The sequence below is a fragment of the Gopherus evgoodei genome, unplaced genomic scaffold, assembly GCF_007399415.2.
Source record: "Gopherus evgoodei ecotype Sinaloan lineage unplaced genomic scaffold, rGopEvg1_v1.p scaffold_170_arrow_ctg1, whole genome shotgun sequence".
Lineage (NCBI taxonomy): Eukaryota > Metazoa > Chordata > Testudines > Testudinidae > Gopherus > Gopherus evgoodei.
The window spans coordinates 52,867-78,593 of NW_022059833.1; the positions used below are offsets into that span (position 1 = coordinate 52,867).

General features: G+C 46.0%; 2 protein-coding genes across 2 annotated transcripts; both read left to right on the forward strand.

Moving 5' to 3' along the window:
- Nucleotides 1-281: 281 nt before the first annotated feature.
- LOC115639992 (maestro heat-like repeat-containing protein family member 2B) lies at nt 282-2,687 on the forward strand. Its single transcript, XM_030542886.1, has 4 exons — nt 282-417; nt 1,368-1,475; nt 1,832-1,951; nt 2,187-2,687. Exons 1-4 carry the CDS (start codon nt 406-408, stop codon nt 2,439-2,441), a joined length of 495 nt encoding a protein of 164 aa, XP_030398746.1. The 5' UTR covers nt 282-405; the 3' UTR covers nt 2,442-2,687.
- A 4,001-nt stretch (nt 2,688-6,688) lies between these two features.
- Nucleotides 6,689-25,718, forward strand: LOC115639993 (maestro heat-like repeat-containing protein family member 2B; the record flags this gene model as incomplete). The annotated part of the gene is made up of 13 exons (XM_030542887.1): nt 6,689-6,771; nt 10,888-11,000; nt 11,671-11,823; nt 12,973-13,127; nt 14,513-14,675; nt 15,126-15,319; nt 19,532-19,669; nt 19,878-19,989; nt 21,685-21,831; nt 23,008-23,190; nt 24,541-24,696; nt 25,195-25,329; nt 25,616-25,718. Coding segments are annotated over exons 2-13 (1,744 nt in total), but the record flags the coding sequence as incomplete, so codon positions are not given.
- Between the last annotated feature and the right edge of the window lie 9 nt (nt 25,719-25,727).

The following is a 25,727-nucleotide window of genomic DNA, read 5'->3' on the forward strand; positions in this document are numbered from 1 at the left end:
TCTCTTATTATACAGGAAAAGTATTTTTTCATATTAAACCCAGTCTTCTGATGTGCTGAACAGTTTTCTGAGATGCTTAGTATCCTCAGCTCCCATTAAAGTCAACAGGAATTGGGAGTGCTCAGCATCTCACTCCTGGTGGGTTGACTGACCCTGAATAAAAATGCCAGCAGAGTACATAACATGATACTTTCAGTTGGTCCAACAAAAAAAGTTGGCATATGTCCCATTTAGACTTGAAAGCCCAGGTATGTTACAGCTTGGCAGAGCAGGGGTTTTCGAAGGACTGACTGCAAAGGAGATTCCTGGGGCGACTCTTCTTGCTAACCTAAGTGACATTATTGTTTTGCCTCCTGCTTTATAGGAAACACAGAGAATTCCCTGGACCATGCACGGTGGGAGCACATGCTACTTCAGGTACAAGACGCCTTTCAGCTGTATTGTCACAGCCCTCCCTCCCCCCTCCAAATGTATCAGCTGGGGAAAATATTAATGATAAACTTTTCATTATAAGCAGGGCTGGTCAAACCATTTCATTTTGTTCAGTGAAAACTGGCCTTTTTTATTTTCATGGGACATTTTCAATTTTTTTTTTACACAAAACAAAACAAAACAAAACAAAACAAAACAACCACAACCCAAATGGAAAATGTTCAGTTTTTTGAAACTGAAGTTGATTTTTTTTTCATTTGCTTTCACGCTGAGGTGAAACTGGTAAGGTGTTCTGTAGCAAACCTGTGAGTTCTGTGAGTGTCCAGTGGAACAGGCGCTGTACATTGTAGAGCTGCACAGAGGGCTCGGTGGTTGGACTGTACGAATTGCTCATCTGTAGGACAGTGCAGCCTGGATGGGGTGAGAAGGGCTTGCTTGTGTTTCCTGTGGCTGGCAGAGCACAGAGAAGGCTTCCTCATGCTAAGGGCAGGTGGTAGTGAGGTACCACACAACCCTGGGGACCCTCGGGAGGTGGCATAAAGGGTCCAGAGCACTTCAGAGAAGGTGCCTGGTCCTTTGTAGTCCAGGGCCCTTTGTTCAAAGTTTATTAGACCCATCCTCCATCCACTATAAAATCACTCCTCAATGGTCAGATTTCTTGGCTCCATCTCATTCTCCAATACACTGTCCATCTGGTTTGGAGACTGAGAGGAATCATCAGGCAAAGGTTAAAGAACAACAGCAGAGGAAGTCTGGGTTGTCAATGTTTATAGTTCTCAATAGGGAAATAATCTTCCCATGACACCTGAATATTGGAAAGTTTACAAGAGAGAACAAGGAAGGAAAAAAAACACCAAACAAACAAACACACACCCCACAACAACCCCCAAATTCTTGCAATGAACCATCTGCTTTAACTCTTGTTTTACACTCAGTTCCTAAGAACAACTCTGGAGATGATAGACGACAGTGCCTGGAGCAGGCAGATAAGCCTTGAGTTGAGCCAGCAGATGGCCAGCTATACCAGCCCCTCCCATGAGAAGGTTTGTTTTCTGTTAAGGCTTAGTTTCTAGTTAATTTCCCTTGAAATTCTGATTGGGGGGCTACATAAGGTTTCTCTCAAGGCTTCATTACTTTTTATTTTATTGTGCATAACAAATTTGTTTTTACTTATTCCCTGCTCTCTTCCCCCCCCCCCCGCCCTTCCAATATTTGCTTGGACAGGCTGCTTGTCTGTGCTGCATTGTTGGTTCTCTGGCTAGGCTAGATGATGGGATGTTTCTGCAGTATGGGTGCTTGGACTTGGCTATCTTGTTCCTTCCTGAATGTTGCTGAGCTGGGTCTGTACTGACAGGCACGTTTAGCACTGAGATATCAGTAACACGTCTCTTTCTTTCAGAGTTTCCTGTATAAGGCCTTAGGAACGTCCTTAGCAGTTTGTCAGGACCTGGTCCATGTTAAATCACAGCTTTGTAAATTTCTGACAACAACAGATTATATGGAAGTCCCTGAGAGACAGGTGAGGACTCTGTCCCTCTCCCCACTTTACCAAGTAATCCCTGAATGCTCCCTGTGGGGCTCAGCTCTGAGTTGGCCTGGGACAGATGCCATTTCGCTTCATAGCCTCTTCATTGCTATTTCACTCAGGCCCCGCTCCCCATGTGTCTCACGCCTGACTGGCGCTTTACACCACTCCAGGGGAAAGGAATGGACTCGTGGGTTAGATCCTAACCAGTATTTTTCTTGGGTGACAGAGAGTCATTTCCATCCTCGCATTCTCTGCTGAGAGCCATCTGGACCTCACCCTGAACGCACTTCACGAGTTTGGGGCTGCAATGAGCAAAGTTAAGATTTCTGGGTTCATCAGCCGCCTGAAGGTAAAGGAGCCAGGGGGTTCTCTCAAACTTCCTCTCCCTCTAAAGCAGGGGCAGCAGCTCTGGGGTAGTGTCTCCTCTGGTCAGCTAGCATTGTCCCCCAGTGTATGCGTTCTACATGATGCCTGCAGTTAAGCAGTGAGGAGCACAATCTGGAGCTGGGGTTCTCATGTCACATGGCTTGAGCGCCCCTCCCATGCACAATGTGTGGGAACTACCTCAGTGGCTTGCATGGAAAAGCATTTAAGGTATTTTTAGCTGTTTTTTTAATCCCAGTTAGTAGCTGGAAATGAGGAGATGTTGCAAGCAACATGTGGCCAACCAACCTGCTTTAGGTAGGCCACCAGTGGTCTACGGATGACAATTATGGAACCTCTGATTTAGAGCAGTGGTTCTCAACCTGTCCAGATTAGTGTACCACTTTCAGGAGTCTGATTTGTCTTGTGTACCCCAACTTTCACCTCACTTAACTACCTGCTTACAAAATCAGGCATAAAATTATTAAAAAGTGTCGTATAGCACATTATTACTGAAAATTGCTTATTTTCTCATTTTTACCATATAATTATGAAATAAATCAACTGGGAGAATATAAATATTGTACTTGCATTCTTTGTAGTCTGCTGTAAAACTAGGCACATATCTAGATGAGTTGATAAACCCCCTGGAAGACCTCTGCAGACCCTCAGGGGTACACAAGTAGCCCTGGCTGAAAACCACTGATCTAGAGACTAGAGCAGGAGACTAGGCCTCTGGGCTTCCGCTGCTGGCTCTGCCATTTACTCACTGTGCAGCCTTAGGCAAGACATTTAGCGCCTGATCTTGTACCCACCAGTGTCAATGACTAAGCTCCCGTGTACTTCACTCCTGTAGGTTCAGCATTTTAGGCTCTCTGTGTCAGAGTTACCTAGTGGGAATGATGGAGATACTAATCTCTCCACACCTCACAGTTATTATATTGCTTAAATACTTTTTGCAAGTGGTTTGAGATCTTTGGCTGAAAAGAGCTTTGCAAGTGCAAGCTGCTATTGCTGCTGTGAGGAATTCCTTGGTCAGCAGCAGATCAGAATTCCAAAGCAAAAGGAATCAGAAGAACTTTCTGATTGTCTAGGACTACCACCATGGGAAAAGAGGCAAGACTCACAGCACCCTAATGCTGGCCTACAGCAGCGTGGCTGTCCATGCTCCAAAAGACCAGCTTCTCTCCCGAATAGAGGCAGACATCACAGGGAACGTCCTTCTCCATTACAGAGCCAGTTGTCAGGTAAGAGCTTTTGCGTGATAAGTGTCACAGAACTCAGATTTAAAACTGTAATGGATGGAGCGTGAGCTGTCACATGTTGTATCATTTTTGTTGCTCTTCTTTGTATTTTCTCTAGTTTTCTATATTCTTCTGAAATTCTGTAGACCCCAGCTACACAGTAATTCAGATGCAGTGACACTCAGGCTATTCAGAATAACACTCTAACTCCCCTAATATGGATGTGTATCTAGCTCTATCTTTTACTACCCAAGAGAGACTAGTGCTAGCCTGTATTTATTTGATTTGCTGTCACGCTGTTTCTTGGACTCACTACTTCCCTTACCTTTTATCTGTCTTCTTGTTTGTCTGTGTGCTCCGTTATTTCTGTTCCCCAGGTGTCTGACTGCTGGTCCTGACTCTCATCTCAGTGCAACCTCTCCATGTCACTTTACCATTCAGTTCTGCCTTGTCTGAGACTCTCACTTAGGCATTACCAAAAACAGTTGAACCAAACTGAGATCTTCCAGTACTTCACAAATGCAAATGTTACGGAGGATGGCCCCTGATACCGACCTCTGCGGAATACCCTCTCTGGATACATTTCCTGCCTTTTGGAAGATTTAACAATAGTGATTTCTCTCTGCTCCATATTCACCAGCCAGGACGCTTTGAGGTTGTGTGTTATGTGGGACTATCTCCATTGCTAATAGCTGTTTTGCATTTCGTTTTTCAGGTGCTGGGCATCACTGTTGCGAACAAGGTACATTCTAAATAATCTGCCCTCAGCTTTTGCATTTTCTATACACAAGTTGCTTGTTTAAATTGCACAGAGCTTGGTTTCCTTGCTGCACCAAGCAGGAGTCCTGGCTGCTCTGGTGTAAGTGGACCTGGATTTATTTATTTGAACCTGGGTTTTCGCTTCTTCTGAGGTGGGTGCAGAGCCAGGGGCCTCTACCTTCTGGGGTCTGCAGGCACCTCTCTCCTTCCCTGAGGCTAGATTTAATTCCTGATCTTTATCTTCTGGACTGTGGTTCTTCTCTCAGGTTCTCATCCACATCCTCTTGTTTCTCCTTCTGGATTATGTAGGACATGTACCTAAAATTAACCCTCATCCACAATGTCATGGAGATTAGCTGTGCCATCTTGGAGACCAGAGACTCCCAGGAGTTTGAATTCTCTTACAAACTGGAGCTCCTTGGCTACATGCTGGTGAGTGATTAGGCGTTTGTTGTAATGTAATAAGACTGGTTTTCCAGGGGGATGTTATTTTATCCATTGGCTGTGATTGTACTACTGCAGTCTCATGGGCTACCTGCATGGCACCTAGGATGCGGGGTCCACTCTGAGCTTGGCAGGGATGCTGACATCTTGTGGGCTGTAACTGGAAGGAATGGCTTGTGTCTTGTGAGTTCTCTTTCTGTCCTCTGTATAGCCTGAAAATGGCCCTACGGTTCATTTCTGAGGCAGAGAGCCTGCTGAGCACAGTGTCTGTTTATTCCAGGTCTGGCAGATGGCCCTGTTTTGGGGGGTGAGAGGAAGGCCTCTCTGCCTTTCAAATCCATTTCCCATTTTTGATGTCCCTATTCATGCATTTCAGGACTTCATTAAAAAAGAACCACTGGATTCCCTGGCATCTCCAGTTCGCTACAAGGCAATTCTTGCCATTGGACATCTGAGGTAGGCTATTTTCTGCCACATTTCCTGGCACTGTGATGCCTTCTTATTTGTTAATTGATGAGTGTCAGGTTGGGAGCAGTCTAATGCCTGCAGGGTTTGGCTCAGCAGGGCCACCCGGGGGATTAAGTGGGGCATTTTGTCCCAGGCCCCGGGCCCTGCAAGGGCCCCCAAGAGAGTTTTTCAGGGCCCCTGGAGCAGAGTCCTTCACTCCAGGGGCCCTGGAAAACTCTCACAGGGCCCGGGCCCCCAGAGCTTCTGCCGCTTCAGGTCTTCGGCGGCAATTCAGTAGCGGGGGATCCTTCCGCCCCGGGACCCACCGCTGAAGTGCTGGGTCTTCGGTGGCAATTCCCCGTCGCCAAAGACCCCAGGCCCCCTGAATCCTCTGGGTGGCCCTGAGGCTCACATGCTGCTCACCAGCAGGACTTCAGTTCTTAAGGATTTGAATGTGTCCATTTGGAGGTTTGTGCTTGAAAGACACAAGACTGGAGGTTGTGGGGCATGCAGTAAAATGGAACAGAGTTCAGATGGGGAGGGAGTTGTCTGCAGGACCGGCGCTAGGGTTTTGAGCGCCCTAGGCGGACGGCAATTTTGCCACCCCACGCGCTGGTCTGCGGCTCAGATGGAGCTGCCGCAGTTGTGCCTGCGGGCGGTCCACCCAAGCCGCACGAGCAGCTGACCGTCCGCAGGCACCACTGCAGCAGCTCCATCCAAGCCGTGGACCATGCCTCGGCAGCGCCCTGACCCAGGGGGCCCCTGGGCTGCTGGCTCTTGCCGGCAGCTCAGACTCCCTCTCTGTCCTAGCAGCAGCGGCTGCTCAACCATTTAAAAAAATTGGGGGGTGCTTTTTGGCGCCCCCAAATCTCAGCGCCCTAGGCAACTGCCTAGTCCGCCTAAATGGTTGCACCGGCCCTGGGAGTCTGGCTAGCTGGCAGGGGGAAGCAAGCTTGTGGGTTTCTCTAAAAAGGGGACTTGAAGTTTTAGCTTTACTTCTAGATGAGCCAATACTTAATAGAGGTGCAAAGTGAAGGGTTGTTTGCACTTGGGGTTCTAGATTGGGACAATCTCTAGTCATTGGACCCGTTTCTTTTACTTGGAGGTGGTACTGAGTCTAATGCATGACTTTTCTCTCTATCTTTCTTCTGACAGCAAACTCAAACCATCTCTGACCTTGGAGGAAAACCGTGAGCTCCTTGATCAGTGCTTCAAAAGTTTATTTCCCCTTCCTCCCTTGGAGATGATGAAAAAGGAAGGCGAGACAGCAAAGGATGCTCTGCTTATACAAGTACGTGACAACAATTCTCCTCTGGCACCATCCACTGTATTTCTGGCCAGCCGGCACTGGGTGATGGCAGTGACACATGGCCTCCCTGGCAAGGCATGGTTAGCTTTCCCCGGCCCACACACACAAATGATCTGTGCTGAGCCTCATTCCTTCTCTTCTGGTTTCAGTCACTCTATGTGAGGTCCTTGGAAGCCCTTGGCAAGCTAATGGAGACTTTGCTGGAGGAAGAACCAACTGCAGACTGGTTCCAGGAAATGTTTGAAGTGAGTAGACCATTGAATCATGGTGGAGATTGTTTCTTCTGTTACAGCAGGGAAGAGTCAGCAATTTAGGGGGTCAAGCTTCAGTTATGGAGGAATTTTCCACAATGGAGTGAATTTTAAGGAGAAAGCACCAAATTCTTCCTGGGCTAAGCGGGCATGTGCCCCACTGAAATCCATGGAAGCTTTGGCATTTCATGCCAGGGCTGGATTGGGACCAAGTTCTTACAGTGTCGTTGACACTACTTGGAGCGGCAAGAAAATCACCCCTGCAGTAGCCAAATCCAAGAGAACCAGTTGAAACGGATCACTTCTTCTAAGAGGAATTCATGAATGTTGAATTAGGCCCCATGTATGGAAACTCATTCAGAGGAGACTTCCTGTTCCTCAGACATGGACAGAATATTGTGAAGAGCTGAGGGGTGGGCAGTTTGATGCACCTTCAGTATAAAAATGAAGTTCTAAAAGGAGCTGGGCTGGGGGGACTTCTCTGCTCTTCTTCAAATTAATAAAAAGAAATGCTCCTCTCTGTCATTCTGCCATTCAACATGGGAGAAGTTGCCCAGGAAACAGACCACAGCAGCAGACATCAAACAGCATGTGATGTGCTAGACAGCTCCCATCAGACAGTCTACAGCAGACATCACATAGACGGGCCCAGATTCATCTCTCATGTAACTCCTTTGGCTTCAGTCACCAGAGGGGAATCTGGCCCCTGGGACTTGTATATATTAGGAGCTTTTCCATTAGATATGTAATTCTTTTGCTACATGGAGGTGAGATGCTTTGGAGAGGGATTTTAGTGACTATTAAACCTGTTTAAGAGGAACTTTGGGAGGGATTTTCTGGTACTAACTCTGTCCATTCCCCTGCTCTACCAACAGTTCCTAGCGACATGGTTCAGTTCAGGGAAGGAGTGGGAGAGAGAAAGGGCCTTTCAGGCCAGCGCCCAGCTGCTGACTGCCTATCAAGAGATAGTTCATAGCACAGTGAGTATAGCCATACTCTTCCTTGAGCTGACTTCTCTGCTTCTATCAGATCTGACAATCAATGCAAATGCATGAAAAACTCTTCCAGGGCAGCAGCTGGGATTTCAAGGTGACCAAGATCCCTCTGCTTCCATAAGAGAGGTTTGCACAACAGTGTTGTGACCACACTGCGGGCAGACTGCAAGAATTAGAGGGCAGACAATCCCCCAAACTGATGGCTTATTCTATAATTAGATTCACCAAGTCAACAACAAAAGAGCTTCCACCCTAGTTAAGAAGATGCCAAACGCTTTCCCCTTTTGGCATTCCAGACCTTGGCTCCCATCTAAACATCCATGTCTTGGAAGAGAGAGGAGGGATAGCTCAGTGGTTTGAGCATTGGCCTGCTCAACCCCAGGTTGTGAGCTCAATCCTTGAGGGGGCCGTTTAGGGAACTGGGGTAAAAATCTGTGTGGGGGATTGGTCCTGCTTTGAGCATGGGGTTGGACTAGACGACCCCCTGAGGTCCTTTCCAATCCTGATATTCTGTATCTAATATAGTGAGGGGTTACTGAAAATCTGATTCACCATATGTGGGGTTCACTATTCATAAAGGCCCAGATGCTTATTCTCAGGTCTTTCCCAAATATCATGCTGTTTGTTAAAAGAAAGAAGAGAGTTACAAATGGTTAAAAGATCAATATCCAGACAAGTGACTTTCAATGTTCATAGTTCAGGATCACAACAGGGATGGAATAAACTGCTAGTTTGTAAAAGTCTCTCTGGAATCATCCCAACAGATCAGAATCCAAAGGCAGCTTAGATGTAAAGTCTGTTAGTTTTTCCAGGCATTTTCCAGGTTATTCCAAATGATTATTTGGAAGATCTCTGTCCTTTGGCTTACACTTTCCCTGTTCAAAGTTTAAGCAGACTAGAGATGATAGGATCAGGCCCAAGCCTTTTCTTTTATAACTATTCTACCAGGCTGACCAGCCTACCTCACAGAAATTGTCACAGAAAGACCTTCCTCCAGTGCAGATGGCCTGTTGTACTTTGCTTTGAAGATAATCTTCTGTTTCCTGTGCATACACAGTAAACTAGTTACATTCATTCACATAAGGTAATTAGCCATTCTTCCATTACAACACAGATAGCTAAGCTGAAGATAATGTAGAAATGACTGGTTTCCTGAAGTGTCTTACATCTTTGATTTTAAGGTTAACTGAACACCTTGCATACATAATTAAGGCAATTAAGCCATGAAAGGGAATTAGCATCTACAAGCTAATTTGGTTACATTGCGAAACTTCTAACAGGGTATAGATAACCACAGACAAATACACTTAGCATCTGTTGTTCCTTTTTGAATGAGTTGATGATTGCTAGTCTAATATATCTCTTTGAAATTCACATGCAAGTGAACTGTCTTGATACAATAGAAGTGCCTTTTGTTAAGTTATTATGGGTCATACACAGGTTGACTGGTCTGCCAAGGTCACAAATGCATTCTTGGTTCTTATGCTCCCAGCATGCTAAAGCTGAATTTCTATGTAATCAGCTAAGAACATAAAACATAAGAGTGGCTATCCAGGATCCCCCAGAAGAATGGTTCATCTAGCCCAATATCCTGTCTTCTGACAGCGGTGGGTGCCAGATGCTTCAGAGGGAATGAACAGAACAAGGCAATTGTCAAGTGAACCATCTCCTGTTGGACAGTCCCAGCCCCAGTTTCTGGCAGTCAGAGGTTTAGAGATACCCAAATCATGGCGTTGCATCCCTGATCATGTTAGCTAATAGCCAGTGATGGACCTATCCTCCGTGTTTCTAAATAAATGTGTCCCCATACGTGTTTAATGAAGTTTAACTAATGTATTTTGAAAATAAATTTGGATTAGCTTTCTTGACTATCTTCATGTAGACAAGCCCTTGGTACTAAACATTTTCATTCTCTTTGCCCTGCCACTGGCTGTATTGGAGGGGTTTCCTGGAATAATTCTTTAAACAAAAAGTTCTTCCAGCAGCCCTCTGTCATGAACATTCAAAGCTATTGGAGTAAGTGTAGGCCATTTTCCCCTTTGTGAAAGAGTAGGACAGGGGTAGGCAACCTATGGCACGAGTGCCGAAGGCGGCACGTGAGCTGATTTTCAGTGGCACTCACACTGCCCAGGTCCTGGCCACCAGTCCAGGGGGCTCTGCATTTTAATTTAATTTTAAATGAAGCTTCTGAAACATTTTCAAAGCTTTATTTACTTTACATATAACAATAGTTTAGTTACATATTATAGACTTATTGAAAGAAATCTTCTCAAAACGTTAAAATGTATTACTGGCAAGCGAAACCTTAAATTCGAGTGAATAAATGAAGACTCGGCACACCACTTCTGAAAGGTTGCCGACCCCTGGAGTAGGATATTCTTTTCACCTAATGGGATAGAGCTTGGTTATCATTTAAGGTCATTTCCAGTTAGGGTCACCAGACAGCAAATGTGAAACATCGGGACGGGGTGGGGGATCACAGGAGTCTATATAAGAAAAAGACCCCAAAATTGGGACTGTCTCTATAAAATCGGGACATCTGGTCACCCTATTTCCAATTATTATTAATCAGTCCTAGAAAACAGTGTTGATAATTCAGAAACAGAATAAGGGACTCCAAACTTTTAAATGTACAACATAGAAATCCCAGCATTGTTTAGAAGTGATGGATGAGCCTGGGTTTCCTGCCAAAGTTTTTGTCCATCCCCATCTCTTTTACAATGAGAGTTTGGTGGAGGGATTCACCTCTACATTGGAACCTCACATCTACCTGCATGAGTTGTACTTGAATATGAGATTAGATTTAAATATTGAGAGCAGAGAGGCTACTGAAACCAGACACACCCAGAAAGCTGCTCCAAGCAGAATATGGTGCTTGTTCAATCCTGTATCAGTCACAATAACATACCACTACTGTTAACTTTCAGACATTTAGGGTGTAATCTCGACTCCATTATAGTCAACAGGAGTTTTGCAATTGACTTTGATGGGGCCAAGATTTTACACTGTGCTAATAACAGCATAGCACGTGGATCCTTCTGTATGAATGTCCATGCAGTAGAGGTTCAGTTTCATTAATCATTATAGTACTTTTTCCTCCTTTTCTCCACTCCAGGCCAGCCCATGAACCTGGGGCCAGCGGAGGAGGAGCTGAACTGTCTCCGTGAAGAACTAACAACAGCTCCAGACCCTGAGGCTCTGTTTCAGGCATCTTCCAAAATGGCCAGGGTAACTGACTCAAAAAACTTGTGCGGATGTTCTAGTGACCAGGCACTTTTCATTTTACATTTACGCTTTCATGATGCCTTTCTGTACTTCGAGCAAGCTGTGGGCGTGGGGCATTCGTTGCCTGTAACCAGCAAGATGCTTTTCATAGATGTGTTCCATGTAAAAACCAGATTCCACAGAATGTTGCACGTGCATGAAAATGCACATGCAGAGGCACACACGTGTACCTATCCAGCCATCCATGAGAAAAAACTGTGTTAGTGGAACATCAAGCTGAGAAACCACCCAGTCTTCATTGTGTCATCTTGTGGGTTTGCCTTAGCCTATATTTGTGTGCATGCCTCTCTTGACTTCATTTTATAGGTTGCAAAAGATGCAGTGTATCTAAGAGAATACAAACTGGAAACTTACCTCCTGCATATCCAGTATAATGTTATGCTAACTGTGCAACAGAGGCTTTGCCTCGAACCTGATATCATTAGTGTAGAATACAAAAATGTAGTATATAGACTATAGAGAGAATTTGAATCCAAAATGGTTAGCTGGACATAAGACTAATTAACAATATGCTGATTCATAGATATTTTTCCATGGAGATATTAGACCTCCATTTTTAATGTGCTGGAGCCAAACATCATAGCAGTCTCTCCTGTTTTTGCTTTGTTCCCAGGTTGTTAGTGAGTATTTCCCTTCCAAACAGGCCACAGACTTTATTGAGGCCACAATGGATAGTATGCTGTCTGCTAGCCCCACCTGTGCCACGGCAGCTGGACTATGGCTGAAGATCATCCTACAGGAGTGTGGAGATGCCATGCTGGACCAGGTAAAACGGGAAACTGGAGAGGTTTTCTGCCTAAACTCTAGGCTTTTAGATCTTTGCCCTCATGTGTAATGAACAAAAATCTTGCTGTTTCTCCCCCTCGGACACAGAATCGATTCCATCTCTGTTCCTACCCTAAGATAGGCAATGGCAGAATCAATAACAGTAGACAGAGAGAATCCAAGGGAAAAGGATGGTGGTTGGTTATTTATTTGTCTAGCTTGTTGCCACAGTATTCAGCCAAGAAAGCCTTGAAAAAACAGGCTCTGGGGAAAAGACAAGAAGACAGAATGACTAGCACTTGGAGGCATCCAGTTCTTAGGAGGCCTATGGCTAAGAACTACCTGGATAAAAATAGCCCTGTAGTCATCCCCAGTGAGTCTGGAGCCTGGGCTCTGAGATCCACCCTCTTGCCAGGTTTCAGAGCCTGTGCTCCAGCCCGAGCACGAACAACTACCCTTTACCCTGCTGTGGGATGTTTTTTTTTGCTGTGTAGACGTACCCTTTAAGAATAGGAGGAGGGAGGGAGAAAACTAGAGTGTCTTTGGGATCCACTATTTATATGCTTTATTCTGGAGCCCAGTGCGTTAGGGCTAGATGAAAGGAGCACTCCACAAATCTTCTAACAAGGCTGGTGAAAGGCCTCAGGACAGGGAACCCTCACAGCAGAACTGCCATGTTTGCACAGTGTTTTGAAGATGTTAAGGGCTAGGAATGAATATGAGAGGTCATTGCCTGTTCATAGTCCCAGGCATTTGCACACTGTGTTTAAAGCACTTGCATGTTTTGTGCTTGTGGTTGTTTATGAACTCTGCATCCTTCAAGGCAAATGATCAGATTTGGCTGCTTAAATCACACCTGCAAAATCTGGGCAAGCAAAGCCTTCTTTTGTGCATGCGAACTGGTTTATTTAATGCATAGCTGGGCACCACCCCATTAACTTACCTGGTATGTATATGTGCGTGTCAGTGTTAATCTTTACAGCCAAGTGTGGGCAATTGTTGTGGGTTAAAGTTACGCGGACATATTTGAATGTTTGTTTCCTGAGGAATTTTGAAAAAAGCAGCAAATGGCTAAATAAAGTTTTTGATTCTGTAGACTGAATAGAGAGAAAGAAAAAGGGACATTTCTTTCTGGTTTTGTTCCTTCCAGGTGCCAACTATCCTGGATATAATATATAGCCACATGTCTAATATCAAGGAGGACAGCTTGAGGCGGTTCCTGCTGGAAGCAGTGTCCATTCTAGCTCACCATCACCTAGAGGCAGTGATCTCCAGCCTCCTCAGAAAACGTCTGCCAATGAACCGGTATATACCGCTACCTATTGCAGTTATCTTGGTAAAAGATCGATCCCACAGCTTTACTGGGAGCTATAGGGCTCATTTAAGCAGCAGACAGTTTGGGATAATTCCTGACGGTTAATAGCCTGGGTCTTTCTGCAGGAAGGTCCAAGAGCATGTTAAGTGGGGTGCGGAGAGAAATTAAGTGTCATAATGTTTCCATTAATTCATAACTTCTTTGACATCCTAAAGACCGATCCTTACTAGTATAACTGGAGTGGATTGTTGGAAACATCTACTTCTCTAGCAGAGCCGGCTCCAGGGTTTTTGCTGCCCTAAGCAGCAAAAAGGAAAAAAAAATGCTGTGATCGTGATCTGCACCTCTGCCACTGCCGCTTCAGTCTTCGGCGGCAATTCGGCGGCTGGTCGTTCTCTCCGAGAGGGAGTGAGAGACCAGCCGCTGAATTGCCACCGAAGACCCAGACGTGCCGCCACTCGCCGTTGGCCGCCCCAAGCAGCTGCTTGCAGGGCTGGTGCCTGGAACCGGCCCTGCTCTCTAGACACCTGAATTGACCTCACTCTGGAAATTAGCAGTGGCTGTTGATTTCCTGGTAGCATGACAGCTTCAAGTCCAATCCCTGGCTGATTACAAAGAATAGGGCCAATATTATCATCAGGCCTCCGCTTGGTATCAGTGAGGGTGTGGCTGCTAGAATAGAATTGCCATCCTTGGTATTTAAAACTGAGCTGGAAGCAGATCCATGATTTCATTTAAAGATTCCCAATTGAGTTATCAGTTACCAGTGCTGGAATCTAAGACCATAAGAACGGCCATAGTGGGTCAAACCAAAGGTCCATCTGGCCCAGTATCCTGTCTTCCAACAGTGGCCAGTGCCACATGCCCCAGAGGGAATGAACAGAACAGGTAAATGTCAAGTGATCCATCCCCTGTTGCTCAGTCCCAGCTTCTGGCAAACAGAGGGTAGGGACACCATTTGTGAAGGGGACCTAGGATGGCCATGAATATTCGTTCTCATAGTTGTCTGTCCAGTTAGTAGGAATGTGGCTTTTCTTTCATCAACTTGCCTTCCAAACCCTAGATCTTTGGAAGCCACATACTCATGAGTCCATATTTACTGGGAAGTGGGAAAACAGGAACTGAGGTTGGCGCTCTGTGTCCTGTCCTTCTGAAGTCTAGTATTAATGGTTAGGCTGCAGTAAGACTAGGTCACTTAACCTAGTTCTGTAACTGGAAACTCAATATTTAAACAGGAGGAGCATTAAAGGAGGACAGCACTCCTAACTTTCTCATCATAGGCAAGGAGATAATTTGGTCTTTACTTAAATATGACGCATTCAGTCTGAGCCACAGAAGTGTTCAGGCGTTACATGTAACTTCCGTTAAATTGCAGTGACACCACTGAGCTGTGGAGATCTCTGGGGGGAGACCCCTTGCTTGCCACTCAAGTCCTACAGGTCCTAATAGAAAAAATAAAGACTTCAACAAGCCAAGAAGGAAGCGTCACCTCAGAGACTGAAACTGACAGGCATTTGGCAGCTGCTGAACCTCTCTCAGTAAGTTAGATGACAGACACGTCTTTCAGGCTTTCCTCTGCCCTGTGACAATCGTGCTGATGGAAAGCTAGAAGTGTGGTAGAATATTGCTGTGTAGGCACTTCTCCTCTGATGTACTGTTCCCCTGAGTCCAGCTCTGCTGTCTGTGGAACAAATACGGCAGTTTTAGAGTACGTGGCTGATTTACTTAATAACATCTGGCAATAAGAAAGTCTTTGAACCAGGTTTCTCACAGTGCTTTACAAATATTCCTTAGGACTCACAACATGCCTTGGTAGGTCATACACATTTTTATAGATGTGGGAAACTGAGCCACGAGTTAAGGGAGTTGCTCGCAGTCATTCAAGTTACTGGCAGAAGTGAGAATTTAGTAGAGCAGATATCAGAAGGGGAGAGAGGGTGTGATGGTGTTGGGAGGAGATTTCATTTTTTACCATGCTCTCCTTTCAGGCAACATGTGCCATCTTTGAGGTGGTGTCAGCACTGCAGTCGAGCAAAGCTGTGCAGGAGCTGCTCCCAGAGTTGTTTCCTGTTCTCCTGCAGCAGGTCAGCCGAACCTTAGGCCAAAAGATGCCTTTGCCAGTGATCAGCAGCCCGAGCCTAGTCCGAAGAGACCGACAACATACTGAAGGCAACCCTTGCCAGTAATTAGAAGGAAGGGAGAGAAACCAAGAGAATTCCAATAGAGTTGTGTGACGCTCCCCAGGAGTTCCCAAGATTATGGTTACACATATGTAAAATGAAATCATAACATGCTCCTAGAGACTAAACTTAACCAACAGGTTAACCTCCTGTCTAAAGATGTTTCTCACCCAATGTTCTCAACCAAGCCTGATAGCGACCCCGCTGTCTGTCTCGCTGTCCATCTACTTCCTATGTGAAAGATGTCCCCCAAATATACTAGAGCAAACCTTTGATGTGTACCCCAAAATTGGGTCCTCACTCCCTGTCTACTTCCTGTTATTTTCTTTCTTTCTTTGAAGTTCTCACAGTCCTTCTGAACTGAATGTGAACCCTACATGCTTAATTTACATGTAAACAAACAGATGGGAGAAACATTTTTTGCCTGAAAGAAAACCATTTTTTCCCCTTTCCTGGTGACTAGTCCCTAGACACAGATCATAAGAATGTAATTTTCAATGCATATACATGGCTCTTTACACAGCATCTGTAGATACATTTCACAATGATATTGGTGACATGGGCTTTTATTTGAGACTCTTATGGCAATCTTTTAGTGAACTAGAATGTACATACCAGACCACTCGGCACCCACTTTCTGTGCCCCTCCCCAGTTAACACTAAGAGATTCCTGTATCATCAGTTGACTTCAGCTCTGGTAGCCCATTAATGTACATTTCCCACCAACCTCACAACATTATTAGTTTCTATTGTTATTGTGTTTCTTTATTCCGAGCCAACAAGGTGCTCAAATTACAGACTTCCTGGTTTTAGAATGTCTCTGACTTTTCCTCGGAAACCAGGATCTAAATTCTGTTCATGAATGGGCAGCAGGTATAAAATAAACATAAGGAAGTACTACTTCACACAACACACAGTCAACCTGTGGAACTCATTGCCAAGGAATGTTGTGACAGTCAAAAGTATAACTGGGTTAAAAAAAGAATTAGATAAGTTCATGGAGGACAGGTCCATCAGTGGCTATTAGGCAAGATGGTGAGGGATGCAACCCCATGCTCTGGGTGTCCCTAGGCCTCTGACCACCAGAAGCTGAGACTGGACAACGGGGATTGGATCACTTCACGATTGCCCTGTTCTGTTCATTTCTTCTGAAGAAGCTGGCATTGACCACTGTTGGAAGACAGTGTACTGGACTAGATGGACCATTGGACTGACCCAGTAAGGCTGATCTTATGTAGTGGCCACAGTGAGTCAGGTTTTCAAGCATGGGTGCCTAAGTTTTGTCCACAAAACTTGAATTTGTTCCCATGGATGGGTACCTAGCTATGTGATAGCTGGCGCTGCAGACACAAGTGTATATTCTGCTCATGCTGTTGGCCCATGCGCAGGCCAGATTTAGGTACCTATATGTGATGGGTGGTATGCTGTGCCCCAGCCTCTTCCATGAACACAGACTGCTCGGAGTCCCTCCAAAGTGTTCTCGGGATGCCGGCTCCTGAGATCCTGGTGGTCAGGGATCTGCTGACTGTTTGACCCCAATGGATGATCTTAAGTCACCTTTACTCTTGACTTTTCTTTTCTCTCTCCTCCCTCTTGTCTCTCAGGGGACTTCTCCATCCTCACCTTCTCTGTGGCTTGTACTTTCGTGTCTAGGTTCCTCCACCCCCTTTCGTACATTTCCTCTTTACCTGGCCCTGCAGGTTTTACTTCCACCCTCCTGGGCATCCACACATGCCTTGGTGTCCCGGTTAGAAAGGGATCCCAGTCCATGCCCAGCAGAAGGAAGTGGGGCAATCCATCCACTACCCCTACATGCTTCTGCCTAAACTTCCCCTTGATTTCCAGAGTCACCTCTGCCATTGGGCAGAATGTATTGTCCCCATGGACATATTCAGTTTTGATCCTACCTCTGGGAAGTATCCAGTGGGGTTTCACTAACTCCTGCCTGATCAGCAAACAGGATGAAGCTGTGTCCATTATTCCCTTTGGTGGCTCCTCCCTACCCATACTGGTATGGTAGCTACTTTCTTTTTTCTTCCCTGCCTGGGAGTCTTGTCCCAGCCACAAAGCTGTGCAAATTCACAGTCCATTTTAGGACAGTCTCTTTTTAGCTGTCCTTCACGTCCATGTCAGAAGCACACTGCAGGCCAAGCTCCCACTACAGTTCCTTGAGGCTCCTCCCTCTTCTTCTTGCTGCCCTTCCCATCTGGAGGCACTCTGGTCCTTCTCAAATCTAGTCCCTTAAACCACTGGTTCACTCTGGGAATGTCCGTCTCTGCAAATGCCTCTGTAACTTTAACTGGCTGGCGCCACGTAACCCATACTCAAGTATGCTCAGGGAGACTCTGAAGAAACTTCCAGAATCTCCCCCCCAGTTTGAGTATCTGGCCTTACCAGTGAGTGGCCCAATCTTTCAATTTCTATCCAAATGCCCAGAAGGATAATCCCTCAATCCATCTTTCAACTCTCCATTTCTGGCAGTACTTTTCTGTGGACAGGCCCCACCTAGTCCAGCATGGCTGCTTTAATCATGTCATAATCTCTTGCTCGCTAATCACTAAGAGCCATATATGTGCTTCCCCAGTTAAATAGGGTGTCAGTCAAAGGGCCCACATTGTTCTGTCCCTATGAGTTCTCACTGCTGCTCCTTTAAGAGTAACCAAAACCACATCAGGGTTGTTTGCATGTCTCCTTTTACAGAGTCTGATCTCCTGTGCCTGGTTTCCATTTCCTGTCCCAGGACTTGCCAGACTTTGGAGGAGTTGTTGCCAGATCTGGGCTTGCTCCTATATCAATTCTTGAAGGCTCTTTTGCTGTTAAACCTAGCAGGCAAGCAAAGGCTGTTCTTCTGCATGGTGGGATTGTTGGAAGGTCTGTAGGGTATTCTCAACCAGGCCAGTTTTAGGGGGTCTGCCAAGCAGGGCTGGCATTAGACTAGTTGGGGCTCAGGGCAGAAAGCTGAAGCTCTGAGCCCAGCCAGGCTGGAGCCCTGAGGCCCAGGACCTGCACTAAAGTCCCGAGCCCCTGCACCCTGTGCAGTTAAAATCCAGAGCCAGGAGCCCCAAACTCTGATGCCTGGCAGGGCCGAGGCCTGGAACGGGGCCATGGAGTATTTATAGCATGTTGGGGATGGGGGGAGGCTCAGAAACAGAAAGGTTGAGAACCCCTGTTCTACACTTCTCTTTGCTGCTTCGCCATCCATTTCAAGGTGTTCCCTCCATCACCCGGACTGCCAAACCTCTACCCCGGTTTCTCCAGCAGGCTCTCCATTTGCATAGATAACAGGGAAATCCCTGACGAGCCCCGTGCTGTGACAGAGAGGGCTGTTGCACCCTTACATCTTCTACAAACCTTGAGACTTTCTTGTTTGTAAGCATCAACGTATAGTCTATTTAATCCCCCTACCAATACATAGCACCTTTATCTTGTATCTCAACTTTCTAAACTCTTCTCCAAAATGGGGAGTAAGGTATTTCCACTCAGAGACCTCATTTTGTCAGGCTCTCTCAGCTTTTTCTCTTTTTGTTTCTCTTAGGGTGACCAGACAGCAAGTGTGAACAATCAGGACAGGGGGTTGGGAGTAATAGGCACCTGTATAAGATAAAGCCCCAAATATTGGAACATCTGGTCACCCAAGTTTCTTTCTCTGTCTGTTCCCCTCAAAGGGCTCCTGCCCATGTCCTTTTACACAGTTTCCCTGTTAATGGAATGATTGGTTCCATGACTCACTAGCCCCAGTCAGACCTCGTAATCAGGTACACCTCTGACCAATTAGGCCTTCTGTGAGGAACTGAATTAGTACTAATGGTCACCAGAATGCTGACTCAAGTGCAAACCCTTAGCACTCTGTCACATCATATCTGGAGATATCACCCCAAAATGTCCATTAGTGATCACCACACTCTATGCCCCCAGTTTTTGGGTCCTGATCATGTATTTTTTCCATATCATTGTAGTCTTAGTGCCCATGTTCCATGCAGAAAGGGAAAAATGACTGCAAAATTTTGTCCCTAGCAAAACTAGTTATATGAGATGTATGAGACTGAAACTTACCTCCCGGCATCAAGTCCTTCCAGGAACGCTGCTGTCCAGGATATTGCCAATGGATGAACTGTCGATGAACAGCAGATTTGACAAATAACCGGGGTTTCCTGACTCTGTTCAGGCTGCACCTTCCTACCAATTGCTGCAGTTCTGTGCCTCTCTTTCCCCAGGTTTTCTGTCCAAGCATTAGAATCTGTGCTTTTCAAAGTTGGGAATGCGAGACTGATGAGAGAACTCAGGGAGCAGAGAACGTGGATTCTGCTTGAAAACCCTCAGACTCACCATGAGGGAGTGTGTCTGCTGGTGAGGTAAGAGATCTAGGAGGCATCATTTTATCCTTGGGAATCAGTAGCAACTAAAGTGGCTGAGAGGGAACCTCCAGTTTATAGCTTTGTGGGGGGTGCCCTGGGTGGAAACACACAGCTCCCACTCATAGATATCAGAGCAGTCTGCTCAGAGCAGCTGAGTTTTTGAAATGTGCAATCGACCCCATAAGCAGTTTCTTTTGCCTTCCAGTGTTCTGCTAAAATCTGAACTAGTAACACCTGAGATCATCCAGAACCTCCTCCCCTGGGTGAATTCCCCGACAGAAAACTACCGAGTCACGGGCACAGCTTTCCTTGCCCAGGTAAGACAGCGGGCTCTGAAGAGCAGTTTCACCATTAGACCATTGTCTGTTTGCCTTTCTTTCGGGAGTTGTACAGTTCAGTTCATAGGAGTAATTGTCATTTTAGATAGTAGAATGGGTCCCCCTTTATATGGAAACCTGACAAGGAACTTCATTCTACCTTTCGGAGTCGTTCTCTCTCTGATATTTATATTGCTGTCATTGCCTATACTAGCTACACAACCACAGGGGCTGGCTGAGAGAGATACAGACAGAGTTTGGATTCCTGGAACTCTTCTGCCAAGTCCTAGTGCTGATACTAACCAACAGCTCCTGATTTTGGTTTAGCTCAGCAGATCTTCGGAATGAACCTAGTGTCTTAATACTATAAAACAAGCAACATACAAATACATTCACATCTATCATAGGTTCTCATTACTGTAATATCTGAGTACCTCAAAACTCATTAATGTATGTATGCATCCCCACAACACTCCTGGGAGGTAGGGAAGCACTCTTCTTCCTATTTTACAGGCAGGGAGCTGATACACAGAAGGGCTAAGTGATTTGCCTAAGATCACCCAGGAAGTCTTTGAGGGAACAGGAAATGGAAGCTGGGTTTCCTAAATCCTAGGCTAGTGTGATAACTGCTGGACCATCCTCTCTTTCTACCTCCTTCCTCTAAGATCTGCATCATATTTCTCATTTATGCTAAGCAACTATCTTAGGGACTCATCTGGTTCTAAGCAAAACAATCGATCTGTGCCTGGGATGGGCTGTACCTGGGCTTTGAGGCTTCTTATAAGATGCCCCATGGTCCTACTACACCCTGCCCCAGGAAAAGAGCCACAAATCTGGGTCTGTCTAGAGAGGCCTCGTGAAAGCAGCCAATCAGAGCCCATCAGGCTCAGCTAAAAGGAGCTGCAGGGCCTTAGCGGGTCAGTTCCTGGCAGGAACTGGAGGGGAAGAAAAGATGCTGCTCTCTGGCCACCGGAATTCAGGGGATAGCCAGAGTTTGATTCTTGCAGCATTTGCTTAAGTTGGGCTTGCAGGAAGAGAGTCCTTAAGAACTTTAACCTTGAGGTGAGGGTGAAGCTAAAAGTGGCCGGTAGGAAGAAGCAACAGTGAACTGAAATCAAGCAGTGCCTAACTACTGTTTACAGGGTCCATGGTTTGGATCTCAGAGTTATGGGCAGGCTCAGGTTCCCTTATCACTTACAGTGCCATAAGCCTCAGGAAGGGGACAATGCTTATGGAGAGCTTGAACAAAGGGTAGAATTTCAAGGACCCAGAGTTGGGGTTGGAAACCCTAGTGAGGGCAGTGGAACTGTTCTTGAAGGGGTTCATTTGGCCTTTGGGACTCAGAGAGAGGCCTGAGCCACAGAAGACTCACTGAGGTCGGCTGGCAGGGTGCACCAGAGGTGAGAAAAGGACTGTGGTACGAGACCCAGCCACTCAAGAGGTGAGTGGATCCCTATTATAGTGCCCAAAAGGAAAACTGCATGGTTGGAAGACATTTCTCATTTGTGTGGAATGATAAAGTTACAGTGTGTTATGTGCCAAGTGTTAGAGGGGAAGCCATATTAGTCTGTATCCACAAGACTGTGGCTGTAGGAGGACTCCTTGTTGTTTTTAGTGTATTCCATGTCGGCTCAAATTCTATTCCCAATCTTTATGATCATATTGGGGCTAATGGATGTGTTGATTTTATTTCAGCTAATGAGTGATCCCATGCTCAGGGAGAAGAAGTTCCTTAAGAGTGTCTTACGCGTCTTGGAAGAAAGGTCACAGGATAGGAACAGCATTGTCCGTCAGATGGCTGTAAGAGGCCTGGGAAATATAGTCGATGGGGCGCCTGAGAAGGTATGAGAGATTACTGAATAGGATGCAACGTAACTAGAGAAACCAAGGGAAATAATCGTTCAGAGTTTACAGAGATTGAACACAATGCACTAGGGCAAATTCTGTTCTCTCCCATACCCTAGTAACCTTTTTGCAGTCAATACAGATCAAGCTGGCTCCTTTGGTAAGCTGGGCATAACTAAACAATGTGCACTTTAATATGACCATATGTAATGTATACATCTAGGAAGAAAAAATGCAGGCCATACTTACAGGGTGGGAGTCTCTATCCCAGGAAGCAATGACGCTGAAAAAACACTTGAGTCATGGCAGAGAATCAGTTGAACATAAGCTCCCAATGCCAAGCTGTGGCCAAAAGGGCTGAAATGATCCTTGGAGGCATAAACAGAGGAATCTTGAATCAGAGTAAAGAAGTTATTTTCACTCTGAATATGGCATTCATGTGAGCATTGCTGGAATACTGTGTCCAGATCAGGTGTCCACAATTCAAGAATTATGCTGATCAATTAGAGAGGATTCAGAGAAGAGTCACAAGAATTATCAAAGGATTGGAAAATAGACCTTTAGTGATAGATTCAAGGAGCTCAATCTATTTAGCTTTGCAAAGAGAAGGTTAAGGAGTGAACTGAGGGCCATCTATAACTACTCACATGGGAAACAAATTTTGGTAATGGGTTCTTCCCATTAGCAAGCAAAGGTATAACAAGATTCAATGAGGAAAAACGAAGCTAGACTCATTCAGACTGGGAATAAGGCATCCATTTTTAATGGTAATTTTAATTAACCATTGGAACAATTTGCCAACGGTTGTGGTGGATTCTCTGTCACTAGCCATTTTAAAATGAAGATTGGATGTTTTTCTAAAAGATACACTCTAATTCCAATAGAGACTATTTTGGGGAAGTTCTGTGTTAGGCAGGAGGTCAGACTAGATAATCACCCTGGTCCCTTTTGGCCTTGGAATCTAAGTAATTAGAAATCTAGTAATAGGATTACACAGATGTATTATGGCACCGAGTTTGGCTCGTTGTAGCTAGCACCTGGTCTGAAATATAGCTATAGGTCTCTGGGGTGAGAGGGGGTTGATGAAATTCCCACAACTTCATAACTACTAAAGAAAACTTCTTAGAATTGTGATTAGTGATAATTGTTCTTTAATATCATCTGTTTGTACAGGTGAAAAAGCACAAGAAGTTTCTTCTGGACATACTGATCGGGGCCTTACATGACATTTTCAGTTCTGAAGTCATTGGCGAGAGCATGAAAGCACTGGCCAAAGTCCTGAAGGAGCTGAAAGAGAAGGACATCGGTTCTTCCTTCAGAGACCTCACCCAACAGATCAGGACCTACTTTGACGATGTATGTGAACAGAACTCTCTAACCTCAGTTCAATCAATCTTGATTAGACTCCAGGGCCAGCTCTAGCGAAAACGCCGCCCCAAGGACGGTAGCATGCCGCGGGGGGCGCTCTGCCGCTTGCCAGTCCCACGGCTCCGGTGGACCTCCAGCAGCCGTGCCTGCGGACGGTCAGCTAGTCTCACGGCTCTGGTGGAGCTGCCACAGGCATGCCTGCGGGAGGTCCAGCGGAGCCACCTGCCACCCTCCCAGCAACTGGGAGAACACCCCCCGCAGCATGCCGCCCCAAGCACGTGCTTGGCGTGCTGGGGCCTGGAGCTGGCCCTGTTAGATTCCATTTACGATGTGTGATGTGGACTCCCTGGGCATTGCTCATGTCAGAGTGAAGAGATTTTAGGCCCTAGGGAAGAGAGGTATTTTATGGAGGAGGAGAACGTTAGGAGGATGGGGATGACATCTCTGCTCCCACAGTCTCACCCTTCTGTTCTTCTTTATTGCCACTGATAACCTCAAAGAAAGTCTGAATACTAGATTAGGTAGCTAGATAACCATGGAAAAGGGGGTTACAGAGTGCAATAGAGAGTGTTGGGCCTGCTCTATACCATTTTTATATGAGAGGGTTGGAATGATAATTCTGTTTAGCAGAGAATTTTGAGATTTCAAATTTTGGTTTTGTTCCTATTTGTGGGAACCCCTCTCCCCAAACTTCAAAACTCCTTGTGAAACAGAATTACTATTCTCAGCCTAGCTCTATTGGAAGCCTTGGCCCAGAGTAGTCTGCTCTCAGACTATCCCAGTGCTGGGAACCTGAGAGCTAGAGGTGCAAATTTGAGAGCCAGGACTCCCAGGGTCATAGAATCAGAGAACACTAGGGTTGGAAGGGACCTTAGGAGGTCACCTAGTTCAACCCCCTGCCCAAAACAGGACCACTTCCCAGCTTTTTACCCCAGTTCCCCAAATGGCCCCTCAGGGACTGAACTCACAACCCTGGGTTTAGCAGGCCAATGCTCAAACCACTGAGCTATCCTTCCCCCTGAAGCTGGGGGCCTGGAAGTCTACAATCCCAGTCAGCCTGCCAGATCGGCTGCCAAGGAGCTGGATGAGTGCACTGGCAAGACACCAGGTAGGTTTTTAAGGATCCCTGCCTGGCTTCCGGAGGAATTTCATCAAAATTGAACTGGCTCTAAAATATTTTCATGAATCATCAAATTCGAACAAAAAATTGGTTAATTAAAGTTTTTCCGACTAGCTGTAGTTGGAATCACTCTACTTTAGCGTAGAAGAGATGGCTGTGTGAGGTGCGTGATGGGATTATCCCTTACTTATCAAGTTGTGGGGTTTTCTTGGCTGTAGGAGGATGATGCTCTTCGCTCAGTGGCCTTTGTCCTATTTGGCATCCTGGCTCAGTTGACAAAGAAAAAATGGAAGGCCTATTTCACCGAGGAGGTTCGAAAGAGCTGGGTCACGCTTCTGCTGCACCTGCAAGACCCAAACCCCCAGGTTTCAATGGTAAGACTGACAGTGACTTGTTTACTAAGCCAAAGAAATCTTCCTCCCAATGCCAGGGGAGCTCTGCTATTCCTGCCTGTTGTGGAGGCCCAAATTCTCCCCTTAGTTCATTGCCCTCCTGCTGAGTCAGTTCCAGCCAGCTTGGTCCATGGCTGCTTCACCAGAATTCAGGATAGGTCATGAGTCTGACTCCTACAGGTCTCTGTTCCTGTCTGTCTCTGCACCCCAGGCCCCTACCTCCCCAGAACAGAGAAGAGACCACAGCTGTGGCTGGTGAAGCAGCTTTCAGTATAACTGTTCCCAAAAGACATGGATGCTACCTCCAGGTTTCAGTGGAAGCTCTCTCCTCTATTAGTCATTCCTGCATGTTTCTGCCAGTTACACCCAGATGAATCCCTTTTTATCCTGGAATAGATGCGCAGTCACGCAGGTGAGTTCCCTTTGATTGAACACAGCACTCGGTAGGGAACAATTCAATGGTGTGACACTCTTTTTCAGAAATGCAGAGCTACATTTCACCTCTGTTTCCCGTTTTTGGGACTGAAGAGACTCCAACACATGATTAATAAGCACCTTGATGACACAGCCGAGCTGAATCCTACAGAGCTCCAGGAGGACATTTGCAGACACCTTGTGAGTGAGCTGTTGAACTGTATGAGATTATTGACTGGAGAGGCTTGTGGTGGTGTAGAGGGGTGAGTTGGGGGGGATGTGTGATGGACAATGTAAATAACTGCAAGGGTGGGATATATGAGGGAGGGTGATGGGAAATGTAAATCTGCCGCAGATTCCCATTTTTCCCACTTCTACCCAGGCACCTGTTCTGTCCCATATTTACCTGTGGTTCATAAAAGCATGTGCTGGCAGTCAAAGGGCACTTCTAGCCAGAGAGAGCTCATGTGTCCCTGATTTCCTCTAGGCCAAAGAGAATTTAGAACTGCTGCAGGACTTATACAAAACCACCCTCACGTACTTCTACAGCAGCTGGGAAGGGATCCGGGCAGCTGCCGCCAAGTTAGCTGGTGAGAGAT